This window comes from Ostrea edulis, chromosome 3 (assembly GCF_947568905.1).
Source record: "Ostrea edulis chromosome 3, xbOstEdul1.1, whole genome shotgun sequence".
In the NCBI taxonomy this organism is placed as follows: domain Eukaryota; kingdom Metazoa; phylum Mollusca; class Bivalvia; order Ostreida; family Ostreidae; genus Ostrea; species Ostrea edulis.
The window spans coordinates 88,355,507-88,368,716 of record NC_079166.1 but is presented as its reverse complement, the minus strand read 5'-3'; the positions used below and the strand labels follow the sequence as shown (position 1 = coordinate 88,368,716).

The following is a 13,210-nucleotide window of genomic DNA, read 5'->3' as shown; positions in this document are numbered from 1 at the left end:
TATTAAAAAGTACATACTTAATGAGTACGTGTACATACACTGTACATATATATATATATATATATATATATATATATATATATATATATATATATATATATATATATATACAGTATAATTTGTCCAAACCGGCCTCTGAGTACCCCGGCGCTCTGTCAATTCCGGCCACAAAATATAGTCCCTAACATTTCTTTAACAAATCCTTTATTAATAATTCCCTGTACTCCGGATACTGCGTATTCTGTATATCGCCCGGCTTACACAGTCCCAACTGCTATCAATTAACTTTAATTATCCTGTGTAAACCGGCCCCTCGATGATACACCACCCTAATTGTTGCGGTCAATGGTATTCGGTGTACACAAGGTCCCAACTGCTCGTAATTAGCTCTAATTATCGCATTTAAACCAGCCACCCCACGATGACCAACCTGTCGGTATTCGGTCGATCACACGCGGTGTACACAAAGGTTGTCTCAAGGGAAGCCACAGGTAAGTAAAAGAGTGCAACTGGCGATGAGTCGCGATCAGTTTAAAATAAAACCTGATTTTTAGGGGTGCACTTTTCAATTATGACAGCACCACGCACAAGGTAATGGCGCCCTCCCCCTAACGACAGAGACGAGAACTGACATTAAAAGACAAAGTTCAATTAATCGATGAATTCGATACATTCTTGGAATAAAACAAAATCAGCAACGATCCCGTTATGTTTTCCAAAAGCAAGGTTTCCCCTCGTGGACTTCTCGGAGCTCTACGGCGAGTCAGACAGAGATGATATGCAGTTAGTTAGCACAACTCGCCATGTCCAGTCGATCACTCGGCATTACATTAGTTTCCGTTTCACAAATTGAGACAGTTGAAAGCGATACATTTACAATGAAAGCTGGGAAAAACAAATTTTAAACGAACACAACACACACTTGACGAACATACATAATGTAGCACTTGATAACGGCGATGATGTAGACGAAATCGACAATATACCAACAGAAAATTGCGCGAATAATTCCCAGATTTTAAACTGTTTAATAAAAATTGAAATTTTTTCAAATGAGCACGACAATAAAACACTGACATTTATATTTTTACATTTTGAATTCTTTTGTGATATATTACAACGTCAGCAATCACTACACACGTATGCATAGATAGTGAATACAAGGGAAGCAACTCTCATTCTTGTCAACATTCTGCACTCCGGACTCTGCAAACCGGCCAATTTCTTTGGAACCACACATAGCCGGTTTAGACAGATTATACTGTATATATATATATATATATATAAAGCACTAAATAATCACAATTAGGTACTGAAAATTTTCGCCCCAGCCCGGGGTCGAACCAGCGACGTACGGCACCCACCGCCTAGCAAGATTGTCAAACCAGTGCGTAAGTCCACTCGGCCACAACGACTTCCCTTGGAAAGGAAGTTTTGTTATGCTCCTAAAGCGCTACTTATACACACTGATGCAATCTCACACAGTCGCTCTGTATATCTATATCTAATGATTCTGCCATTGGTTGATTGTATATCTTTTAATTGAGAAAAAGGTCACTGTAACACAGTACTTTATGCTTAATGTGATTGAGATTGATTGATCGAATATTGATTAACGTCCATCTCGAGAATTGTTCACTAATTAACATGGAGACGTCACCATTGCCGGTGAAGGACTGCAACATTTAGGCGTATGCTCGGCCTTTAAGCAGAAAAAAGAAGAAAAGAATTAAGGTCTTGCGTCAGGGAAAGCACGATACCATTAATGGTACCACTCGCCATACACAATGTACATAGGTTAGAATCTGTGACGTCACAATATCAATGAAAAATTCTCGAATGGAAGACAACAAACCCACAAAATGAAGGTAACTATCACTACACCAACTCTTACTGTTTGTAACATGTACCATTTTAAAAATGTTATCAGCATCTGTTCAGCAAGATTCGTCACTACAAGCTGTACCCGAGCGATATTTACTTAATTTGGTCATTGCGAAATACAAATACCATCCCCCCTAACACTGTATCTAATCAGCTGTTGCTGTTCGTTGTAATATTTGTAGTTGTACAAATACCTGCGGTTTATCTGCCAAGCCTGCATGAACTCCGACCATCCGAATCTTACAAATATGTTGCAATGACCATTGATAAGTGTACCTCTTTTAGTATGCGGAGCGACTTTGTCCCTTCAAATTGTTAGTGAATTTTATTTAACGGAAAGATGGTGATACATCCATTGAGCCCCTGATAATTATAGCACAATCACGTGCTTACTAGAGGTATCAACTCATTTTTTATTCCTTTGTCCTTCTACATTTTCAAGCTTGTTTCCTCCTGATTTGAATTCGCCTATACATATTCTTATAGTTCCAGTTCAATTTATTCTTTCAAACCATTAATGGTACATGAGGAACAGTAACAATATATGTATATGATAAATAGAGATATTAATCAATTATATACAACGAGGACGAAATTAAAATTCGGGGCGAAATCAAAACAAGGTGATTGTCTCCGTGTACAGTACAGTGAGCTTCGAGGAAACGTTTGTAGCCGACAATCTGTGACGATCTGTAGCATGTATATCCTCTATTCGTGTGCCTTCTGCTGCGCACTATCGAGGTCATAGGTCACTGCTGCATGCCGCATTTACATTTTGATATTTTAAGAGATCTGTAGAATATTTTACCCACTTTGTCAAGACAAACCTTGAAACATTCATTAAAACCCCTTGATTCCTCTTGTTTAAATTGCCTTGTTAGGCTTAAACATAGAACCGAATCATGCACAAAAATTCACTGTAAATAAAACAAAATAATGATGGATTCGATTATGTATCCCAATTTTTCACATGTAGTTCCCATTGTGCTACAAAATGAGGAGTTAGATCTTGTATACAGTAAAACGCTTATATAACGAACACGTTAATAATGAATACACGCTTATAACGAACACACTAATAATGAATACACGCTTATAACGAACACACTAATAATGAATACACGCTTATAACGAACACACTAATAATGAATACACACTTATAACGACGGGATTTTTCATTTTCCATATAAAGTAAATTAAGAAAATAATACTTGAATAGGACGAAATACGTCTCTAGCAATTTATGAGATTTCCCCGACTCTTCACATTAATGTTGATATTTGTATAACTACCGATAGCGATGTAATAGACTGCAACAGAACGTTTATATATTCACCATGTTCACGCAAGATTTAGCACAATTTAACAGTAAGGACACCCGTACCAGGATCTCATTTATTCATCACGAGGACATTCGTCATATTGTTCCAGACTATGTAAACTCTGGTTAAAAAGAAATTAAAGAAAAACCAATACAGATTTACTACTTTATTTCAACAACAAAAATTTCCATCGTATAAAAAAACCAAGTACCCCACACGTACCAATTAATACGTCAATTAAACAACTTGTTCGTTAGCTCGCGCCCATTCACTCAGACAATTTCTTAAACCATAAACAAAAACATCACTCTTTTCATACCAACTACATTCTTACCATTACATTCTTTTATAAAACACAAATATCCTAGCTACAATCGTGTAAAATGCTTCCTATATATATACAGTGGTAATAAAGAAAGTTTTACATATCCCCACTAAATTACAATTTCAACATATCTACGACTAACATTTTTTTCTGTCCGTGTTTTAAAGGAAAAATAAATTGTTTTTTATCAAACATATTAATTGTTTTTATCAAAGGTAATATTTGCACTTGAATATCACAGAAGAGATTTCAGCTTTATTTAGTATTGGGAATACCCGCTATTTCGGCTCCTATATTTATAGATACCAAACGCTAATACAGCTGCCAACACAACTCCCAAAGCGATCCCCCCACCGAATGAGGCTCCGCTGAATTTAGACGATTTCGGAGCACTTGTTGTCGTGGTTGTTTTTGCTGTAGTTGGCTGTTGATTTGTTGGTGACGACATAGGTCCTTGTGACGTCACAGGCATACTAGAATTTCCTGTTGCTGTTGTCATGGGCACGGTTGTCATGTTGTTGGTCACGTTACTAGTTGACACCTGTCCAGTTGTCGTGTTCAGTTCGGGGGTAGTGGACATGTTCATCATGGCTGTGCTATTACTCGTTGTCATGGGCATAGTTGTTACCGCGGACGGATTTGACGTCATGTTATTTGTTGACATGGGTAGAGTTGTTACCGCGGATGAATTTGTCGTAGTTGCATTACTGATAGCTGGAGCGACAGAACTTGCTGCGACTTGGAAATCGTCAAGGTGTTTGAGTGGAACTGAAATTGCAAATTCTAATATTAGGCGGAAGAATCAGTTGATATGGCGACGCTCGATATTTGTATTTGTCATTTTCTCTACAAAATCACCATGGTTGTGCCGCATTATTCGCGTTATCAAAGAATACACCTTATATATTTGTTGAAAAAATAATTACGATTGGGGAGATGTTAAATGTTGAGCCATTGTTATGCAATAGAAATATTTAAAACATTTTCACCGGAAGTGCATATTTATGATGTTAGAAATAACACAGCTTTAATACTCAGTTCAACAACGTACCACATATATACATTACCAATGACAGGAATAATGATTCAATGTTTTCCCTTTTAATATCGGCATTGGGGACGAAAATTATATTCAAATACATGTATTTATGAGAATGTTATTCACACGTCAGACTTATATCATGTTAACGGTTTTCACAAGAACGAGGTAAAAGTGGGAACATTTTCTATTTAAATATGATTGATTGTATATTGTTTAACGTCCCTCTCGGGAATTTTTCACTTATATGGAGACGTCACCATTGCCGGTGAACGGCTGCAAAATTTAGGCCTATGCTCGGCGTTTACGGCCTTTGAACAAGGAGGGATCTTTATCGTACCACACCTGCTGTGATACGGGACCTCGATTTTTGCGGTGTTACCCTAAAGACTAGTCCATTTAGTCGCCTCTTACGACAAGTAAGGTTACTGAGGACATATTCTAATTCGAATCCCCACGGAGTTATCTAAATATGATCCTACAACTAGCGTATAATTAATGAACAATGTCCAGACTGGTCTCACTTACATCAATAAAAATATAAAAATGTGCCCTTACCTGCGGAAACAACAATCCCTTCCAAACACAAAAGACAGAGAACCACTGAAACACAGACAAGGTAATTCATGCCGAGATTTTGGAGCCCGACGTTCAACGAGAAAACTAGCGTCAGCAGCAGATCGACTCGACGTGATCGTGGACCAGACTCACCTTTATACTTAGAGGGGGTGTGTCACAGTTCATTTATTGATCAGACTGTACAGGTGATTGCACACAGGTGTAGCAATCAGTGTCCTTCTGACCGATAACGGCGGTATATGGGATTGTGAGGGAGATGAATGTGACCGACAAGGTCACGTGACCGATTGATGTGCTGCTGAGAGGGAGGCTAGACACTACACAGTGACGTCACTGAAAAGTGGTTTTTATATCAAATTTATAGAAAATCGCGATGTTAGGTGACACAAAGTTTCGCAAATTATGGGATAATTACATGTAGTAACATAGTCATCTGGGATGTACGGCTGACGTCTCTCTCTCTCTCTCTCTCTCTCTCTCTCTCTCTCTCTCTCTCTCTCTCTCATATTTAGGGATAGATGTATCTTTTTAAAAAGGATTTTCATAGGTTACGAATTTATATGCAACAAAATGTACCAAAATGTGTAATTTATGAAAATCAACTCATTTGAAAGTGAGAAGTTAAAGATTTTCAGTAGAAGATATCACGTGTTTAGAGAGAAATATGACGTAACTGCTAGTTCCATTGGATATTTATATGGATCTGACCACGCGATCGTTCACTCAGTATAGGGCATTCCAATATGGCGTTGATTCTGTTGATTTGCAGATTAGTGAAAGGTTAATGTATTGTACCAAGTATGAAACTGTTATACCCAGATGCACACGCACACACACACACACACACACACACACACACACACATTCAGATAATAATTTTAATTAATACCCCCTCTTTATTTAGATCCGCCACTATATTCTATACGATATCTATGACTAACTCTGAGCGATGTTACATTTGACAATGAACTCATATTTGAATATTCTAAAACGATTTGAAAATATTCATAACATCAGACTGTTGTTGTTAGTGCGATGATTTCAATTTTTTTTTTGGTTGTCATGCCAACCGAAGGCCAAGAGTACAATTTCGCATCAAATATTTCAATGATATGAGTGTCCACTACACGGAATATTATCCAAATCTTTACGCCCCCCCCCCCCCCCCCCCCCCACATTGTTCGATGATTACAAAGAATAACTCATCAGAAAGAACTTGAATTATAATTGAAATCTTCTCTTTAACTTCGATGATCATATCAATCCAGTGGCGGATTTAGAGGGGTTGGCGGAGATTAGACATACCCAGTGGCGGATTTAGAGGGGTGGCTGGGGTTACACATTCAGTGACGGATTTGGAGGGCGTGGCGGGGTTACACCTATCCAGTGGCGGATTAAAAGGGTTGGTGGGGGTTACACCTATCCAATGACGAATTTAGAGGGTGGCCGGAATTACACCTATCCAGTGGCGGGTTTAGAGGGGGTGGTGGGGTTACATCTATCCAGTGGCGGATTTAGAGGGGGTGGCGGGGTTAGACCTACCCAGTGGTGGATTTAGAGGGAGTGGTATGGGTTACACTTATCCAGCGGTGGATTTAGAGTGGTGGCGGGGTTACACCTATCCAGTGGCGGATTAAGTGGGAGTGTCGGGGTTACACCTATCCAGTGACGGATTTAGAGTGGTGGCGGGGTTATACCTTTCCAGTTGTGGATTTAGAGGGGTGGCGGGGATAACATCTCTCTTTGGCTGAGTATTTTAGCAAAAATGTTCTGTTCCGCCTTTTTGGGCTCTTCAACCTCTTCTTCCCTTTCAAACTTGAATAGCAGCTGCTGGTTGTCGTGTAGTATGTGTGAGACAGGCATTACTCGTGGTCGTGTAGTACTTGTGAGACAGGCATTGGTGGTGGTCGTGTAGTACTTGTGAGACAGGAATTGGTGGTGGTCGTGTAGTACTTGTGAGACAGGAATTGGTGGTGGTCGTGTAGTACTTGTGAGACAGGAATTGGTGGTCGTCGTGTAGTATGTGTGAGACAGGAATTGGTGGTGGTCGCGTAGTACTTGTGAGACAGGAATTGGTGGTGGTCGTGTAGTATGTGTGAGACAGGAATTGGTGGTGGTCGCGTAGTACTTGTGAGACAGGAATTGGTGGTGGTCGTGTAGTACTTGTGAGACAGGAATTGGTGGTGGTCGTGTAGTGCTTGTGAGACAGACATTACTGGTCGTGTAGTACTTGTGAATTGTTTTTAAAGGTAATTTGAAACACAGACAATTTATAGCTGTAAAATTAACATATGAAGAGGGAAGCTATAAAGAAATGAAGCATACGCACCTAAGATAGGTTCACATAAACCTTTTAAAAGCTTTCAAATTGAATTCAATATACAATGTACTGTACAATGACGATATTTGTTCAGATAAAGATCACGTTTACATTGGTGGACACTTGACTACAACGTCACATATATCAGAATTATACAACAATCCACACATTGATCTGAACAGCGTACAGGATATCAAATGTTAAAAATCTATCAGAATCACCACAATACAGGACATCAAATGTTAAAATCACCACAATACAAGATATCAAATGTTAAAATCACCACAATACAGGATATCAAATGTTAAAATCACCACAATATAGGATATCAAATGCTAAAAATCTATCAGAATCACCAGAATACAGGATATCAAATGTTAAAATCACCACAATACAGGACATCAAATGTTAAAACCACCACAATACAAGATATCAAATGTTAAAACCACCAGAATACAGGATATCAAATGTTAAAATCACCACAATACAGGATATCAAATGTTAAAATCACCACAATACAGGATATCAAATGTTAAAATCACCACAATACAGGATATCAAATGTTAAAATCACTACAATATAGGATATCAAATGTTAAAATCACCACAATACAGGATATCAAATGTTAAAATCAATACAATACAGGATATCAAATGTTAAAATCACCACAATACAAGATATCAAATGTTAAAATCACCACAATACAGGATATCAAATGTTAAAATCACCACGATGTAGGATATCAAATGATAAAACCACCAAAATACAGGATATCAAATGTTAAAATCACCACAATACAGGATATCAAATGTTAAAAATCTATCAGAATCACCACAATACAGGATATCAAATGTTAAAATCACCACAATATAGGATATCAAATGTTAAAAATCTATCAGAATCACCACAATACAGGATATCAAATGTTAAAATCACCACAATATAGGATATCAAATGTTAAAAATCTACCAGAATCTGACGCCACAGTAGAAAAATATTGATATCGTTGGGTACATGTATTTCCTTACGATATTGCCATATTGCGATTTTCAGTGGTGGGTCTGGGAAATTTGAAGGGGAAGTGGCGAGGGAAGAGGGTGCAGGTGCGACTGAAGTTTGTAGCTTTTCTGGACAAGAAAGGGGCGAGGGAATTGTCATATTGTAAATTTTGAATTCACTGGGTGGGTGTAAACCCAAACTTTATGGTACAATATGACAACTGTTGTCAGATTGTAAAATTTGGGTTTACACCCACCCAGTAAATTTACAATATGACAGAATGACGACGCCAAAATGGTAAAAACCCTTTAACACCTCTCTAGATCCACCACATATTGTGAATGGTCAACCCCCGTAATACCCCTCTAGATCCACCACAGATTGTGAATAATATCTAGTCGTTTGTTAACAAGTTTAAAAGCACACATAATGCCTTTTTTTTTTTATCCATTTCCTCGTGTATGTTATTATTGGTTTAGACAGCAGAGAAATAGGGATAATGGTCTTCAGGTAATCCGATTCAAATGCCGTTAATTTATTAATGTACTAATCAAGATCACACCTTGATAAACCTTATATACGTAGATGAACAGGCAGATAGGTCCGTGATATGTGATATTAACCTGCGATATATAATATTGACCTGCGATATACATGTATAATATTGACCTGCGATATATAATATTGACCTGCGATATATAATATTGACCTGCGATATATAATATTGACCTGCTCAAACCCTTCCCCCATTATCAACGGGGTTCAGTGGACATGTACTGTGTTATAGTACAGGGCAATTACAGGCCTGAATCCCCCCCCCCCCCCCCCAAAGAAAACTCCCGATAAAAATATAAATCTAGTACTCAGTATTTTCTTCTGCGTTTTCATATAAATCTACCACTATCATATTTTCATATAAATCTACCACTATCATATTTTCATATAAATCTACCACTATCATATTTTCATATAAATCTACCACTATCATATTTTCTTCTGGAAATCGCACGATTTCAAGCCTTTGGTTTATGAGGACATCATCAAGTATATGATAATTCCAAAAATGTATTTCCGTCAACTTTCCATTTTTCCATTGATTAGTTGATTTATTCTAATCTTCGCTTTTTGCATACCCTGGATCCGCCACGGATGCATGTTGTGATGTAACTATCTTAATTTATATGACGGGTATAAATGTTTACGAGATTAAGACGGCTTTATCAACGATGGACTCATCTCCTTGTGGATTGTATCGGGTACTTATTGACTCAGTGATAACGGTACCAGGCCTCCGTGACCTCTGACCTATCACATGACAGCGGATGACGTCGTGTGTATATATGAATGAAGAGCTACATTGGGTGTCCGTATGGTTGTAAACATGAGGTTAACAAATTCAGGACTCCTTATATTTGCTCTGTTTGTATGCAATGTTAACGGACTTTCTACATCGGGTAAATATACATTAAACCAACTTATTGTTCGATATTGGATAATCATTTCACATTAATCAATTATAAACTGTGACGTGTTGCTGGCGATTTATACGTTCCTCTCCCCACCCCCTCATTTTAATTGTCGCTATTAATTTTGATATGTGACGAGAATATGGAGGATTCCTTTTCAGAAAATTTAAAGCAATACAAGCTGTAACCGGCGATCTTTTTCAATTATCCAAGTATATGCACCAATTCACACCTATCATATATAATATACATGTATATATTAGGATAATTTATAACTATATTAACTGGTATAACTAATACAATCCTTCCGATTCGATGAAAAAAATCAAAAAAATAAACAAGGGAACATTGCAACAGACGTACAAATGCGTAATGAGCGTTTCAGTCGTATTTAGAAACCGCCATAATTCAAACGCAATCGTCATATTATTCTCTTTAGAGAAGTCGAGAGGCATAGCCTTCATCGACTTCTCTTCGCAAGCATTCATATTTTAATTGAAATTAAAAATTTTGATATTAGAAGATCTATTTGTAAGTTACGGGTATCAGCTCATAAATTAATGATTGAAGTTGGTAGATATTCTGGTATCACTAGGAATGAACGAATATGTAATAAATACAACTCCCGTTCATTAGGAGACGAGATTCATTTTTTGATTAAATGTGAAAAGTTTGCTGATGAAAGAAAATCTTTTTGTGGTGCTATAGAAAAAAACAGTTAAATTTTTTACCAAACTCAATGATGAACAAAAATTCATTTACATACTATGTTCTGAAGAGCCATCCATTCTAAATATAACTGGTATATTTATTTTGAACAATACACATGTATATGACACTGTAATTGTAGATAACTATGTGTTATGTAATCACTTCTTTATTTACTTGTATATGTATATGTACATTATTTTGTATGTATTTTCATACAGCCCCTTGAGGGCCCTTGATTGGAAATAAATATAGTTATAGTTATATAGTTATTTTGATTCTGGAAAACGTGTAAATGCCGGCGTCGGTGACGGTTTATGCTTCGACCGACGTTTCGACTCAGATGTGCCTGGATTTACGCAATAGACAAGTTGTTTTCAAACATTTAACAGCAATGCACAAAACCGTCACAAGGAAATCAACACTTACTTGCTTTTAATCCATTTTCAACATGCCCCTGTCCCGGGTTTAAATCACAACTCTGATCACGTCAGCCTGCTTTTCTCTTAACGTGTCCCCTATTGTGACAGCTCCCAAGACTATTCACAAAAGATCTTACCACTAAGATTAAAAAAAGAAATCTGTCTGATAATCAAATACCGATCACAAGGTCATACGTATGTATTAAACTTTTATAAACCATAGATGTACTTTACATATCAATTAAGAAAGTCTACAAGAAATAAGGAAATAACAGTGTTTGTAAATTTTGATCTTAGTCGTAAGATATTTTGTGAATAGGTGCCCAGTGAACGTAAACCCGGGAAAGGGGACAAGTTGAAAATGGATTAAAAGCAAGTAAGTGTTGATTTCCTTGTGACAGTTTTGAGCATTACTGTTAAATGTTTGAAAACAACTTGTATAAATTTGAATTTGTGTTAACTCACCTGTGACATCACATCTTCTTATGAAATTCAATTATTGTGCATGGCGCCACATGTGTTCATATCAGATGCAGACACCTCGTCGTTTATTACCTAAGATTTATAAAATTTATGCAAAAAATTGCAAAATTGTGTTTTTAAAAGAATTATTGACTATTAGGAAATATGCCCCGCCCCCTACTTGTTGTTCGGGAAGGACCTCGCAAGCCCAGTCCACTTTCCCCACACAATTAACTGAATTCAAATGAAATTTAAGATTAAAGTTCATTTCTTTAATGTAGGACTTCGTACTGGGGGAACCGGGACAACCCTTAATAAAGATTCTTCCACTCAAACGGAGTCCTTGTCAGCACAATCAAGTTCCGGTGTTGCATCAACCAACACATCGCCGACCAGCATGACGACAGGGCCCTCGTCCTCCATTATGTCAACGCAGTCAACCGCAGCGCCATCTGATGTGACTACTGAATCGACCATGACAACAACTACATCTTCCACAAATCTGACAACAGAACCAAGTCATTTAAATATGACAACACAGGTTTCAACAGCATCAACACAGCCGACAATAAACATGTCCAGCGAAGTTCCATCCAACGTTTCAACCTCACCATCGGACATTTCGTCACAGTCTGCCATGACGTCATCACCATCACACTCCATTCCCCACACTACTCCACGCGGGAATCCTCACGTGTCATCTCCTTCAAAGAACAAATTCAACGCCTGGAGTTTCCTGGGGGGTGTGGCCGTAGGGTTATTTGTGACATTGGTGTGTATTGGGTTGGTTCATTTCGTCAACAAACGAAAGACACAAGCGAGTGACAGCGTGCAGTATAAAGCAATGATATAATGCTCTCTTTTTTCTCTTCATAACATTGTAAGATTTCCTAGTCCTCTGTTGATTCCGTCGTTTCTTTACATCTAGTCTGATGAACTAATCAGTGGCATCTGTTTGTTTCTCTAATGCAAGACATAGTTGATAACTGAGTTCTGAGTGTGACGGAATGTGGTTCGCAATCCAATCAAATTCAAATGTTAGATCTGCTCGTGTACAAACATGTATGTAAGTATGCGAATTGGATTGCTTTCATCGTAGACATTTCACAGTATGTAAACAAGACTTTGTTAGATTAACGCGCACAGGGGGGTTATGTTCGGTCGTGAGTGTATTTTTACTTTTACATTTGACATATAGATACATGTATTAAGTTATTTTCTATTTATCTAATGTTTTTGTACGTTGCATGTATATTGAATGAAATAAAAACGACACTAAAACAAAACTTTTCCCTTTGTGAATGCACATACGCTCATTGGATTACAAACATTTAAGGTAGCTCCATCCTCATGTGACGTATCAATATTAATAGTTAAAAGTCAGCGGCGTAGCTACATTGTAGCACTGTAAGCACGTGCTTTCAAATATTTTCGTTAAATCTTTATTATATATTACGAAAAATGTCCTCAGCTTCTAGGGGGCTGCCGCCCCCAGACCTCCTGCTTACAAATATTTAAAACCTAGCTAAGCCACAGAAAGTAGAAAACTGTATTAATATCCATTCAACATTAATTTAATTGATAACCAAAGAAAATGTGTAAGTTGGCACCTTTTTAAAGAAGTCAGACACACAATAACTGAAGTATATGTCAACAGAGAAAATCACACATTTTTGTTTAACAA

General features: G+C 37.5%; 2 protein-coding genes across 2 annotated transcripts; one reads left to right on the top strand and one right to left on the bottom strand.

The window, feature by feature from the left end:
• Positions 1-3,357: 3,357 nt before the first annotated feature.
• On the bottom strand, positions 3,358-5,412 carry LOC125673719 (probable serine/threonine-protein kinase dyrk2). The gene is made up of 2 exons (XM_048910492.2): positions 5,129-5,412; positions 3,358-4,299 (listed from the first exon to the last, which is right to left on the bottom strand). The coding sequence occupies exons 1-2, from the start codon at positions 5,196-5,198 to the stop codon at positions 3,791-3,793; spliced, it is 579 nt and encodes a 192-aa protein (XP_048766449.1). The 5' UTR covers positions 5,199-5,412; the 3' UTR covers positions 3,358-3,790.
• A 4,349-nt stretch (positions 5,413-9,761) lies between these two features.
• LOC125673718 (uncharacterized) lies at positions 9,762-12,812 on the top strand. Its single transcript, XM_048910491.2, has 2 exons — positions 9,762-9,922; positions 11,808-12,812. The coding sequence occupies exons 1-2, from the start codon at positions 9,838-9,840 to the stop codon at positions 12,377-12,379; spliced, it is 657 nt and encodes a 218-aa protein (XP_048766448.2). The 5' UTR covers positions 9,762-9,837; the 3' UTR covers positions 12,380-12,812.
• The last annotated feature ends 398 nt before the right edge of the window (positions 12,813-13,210 follow it).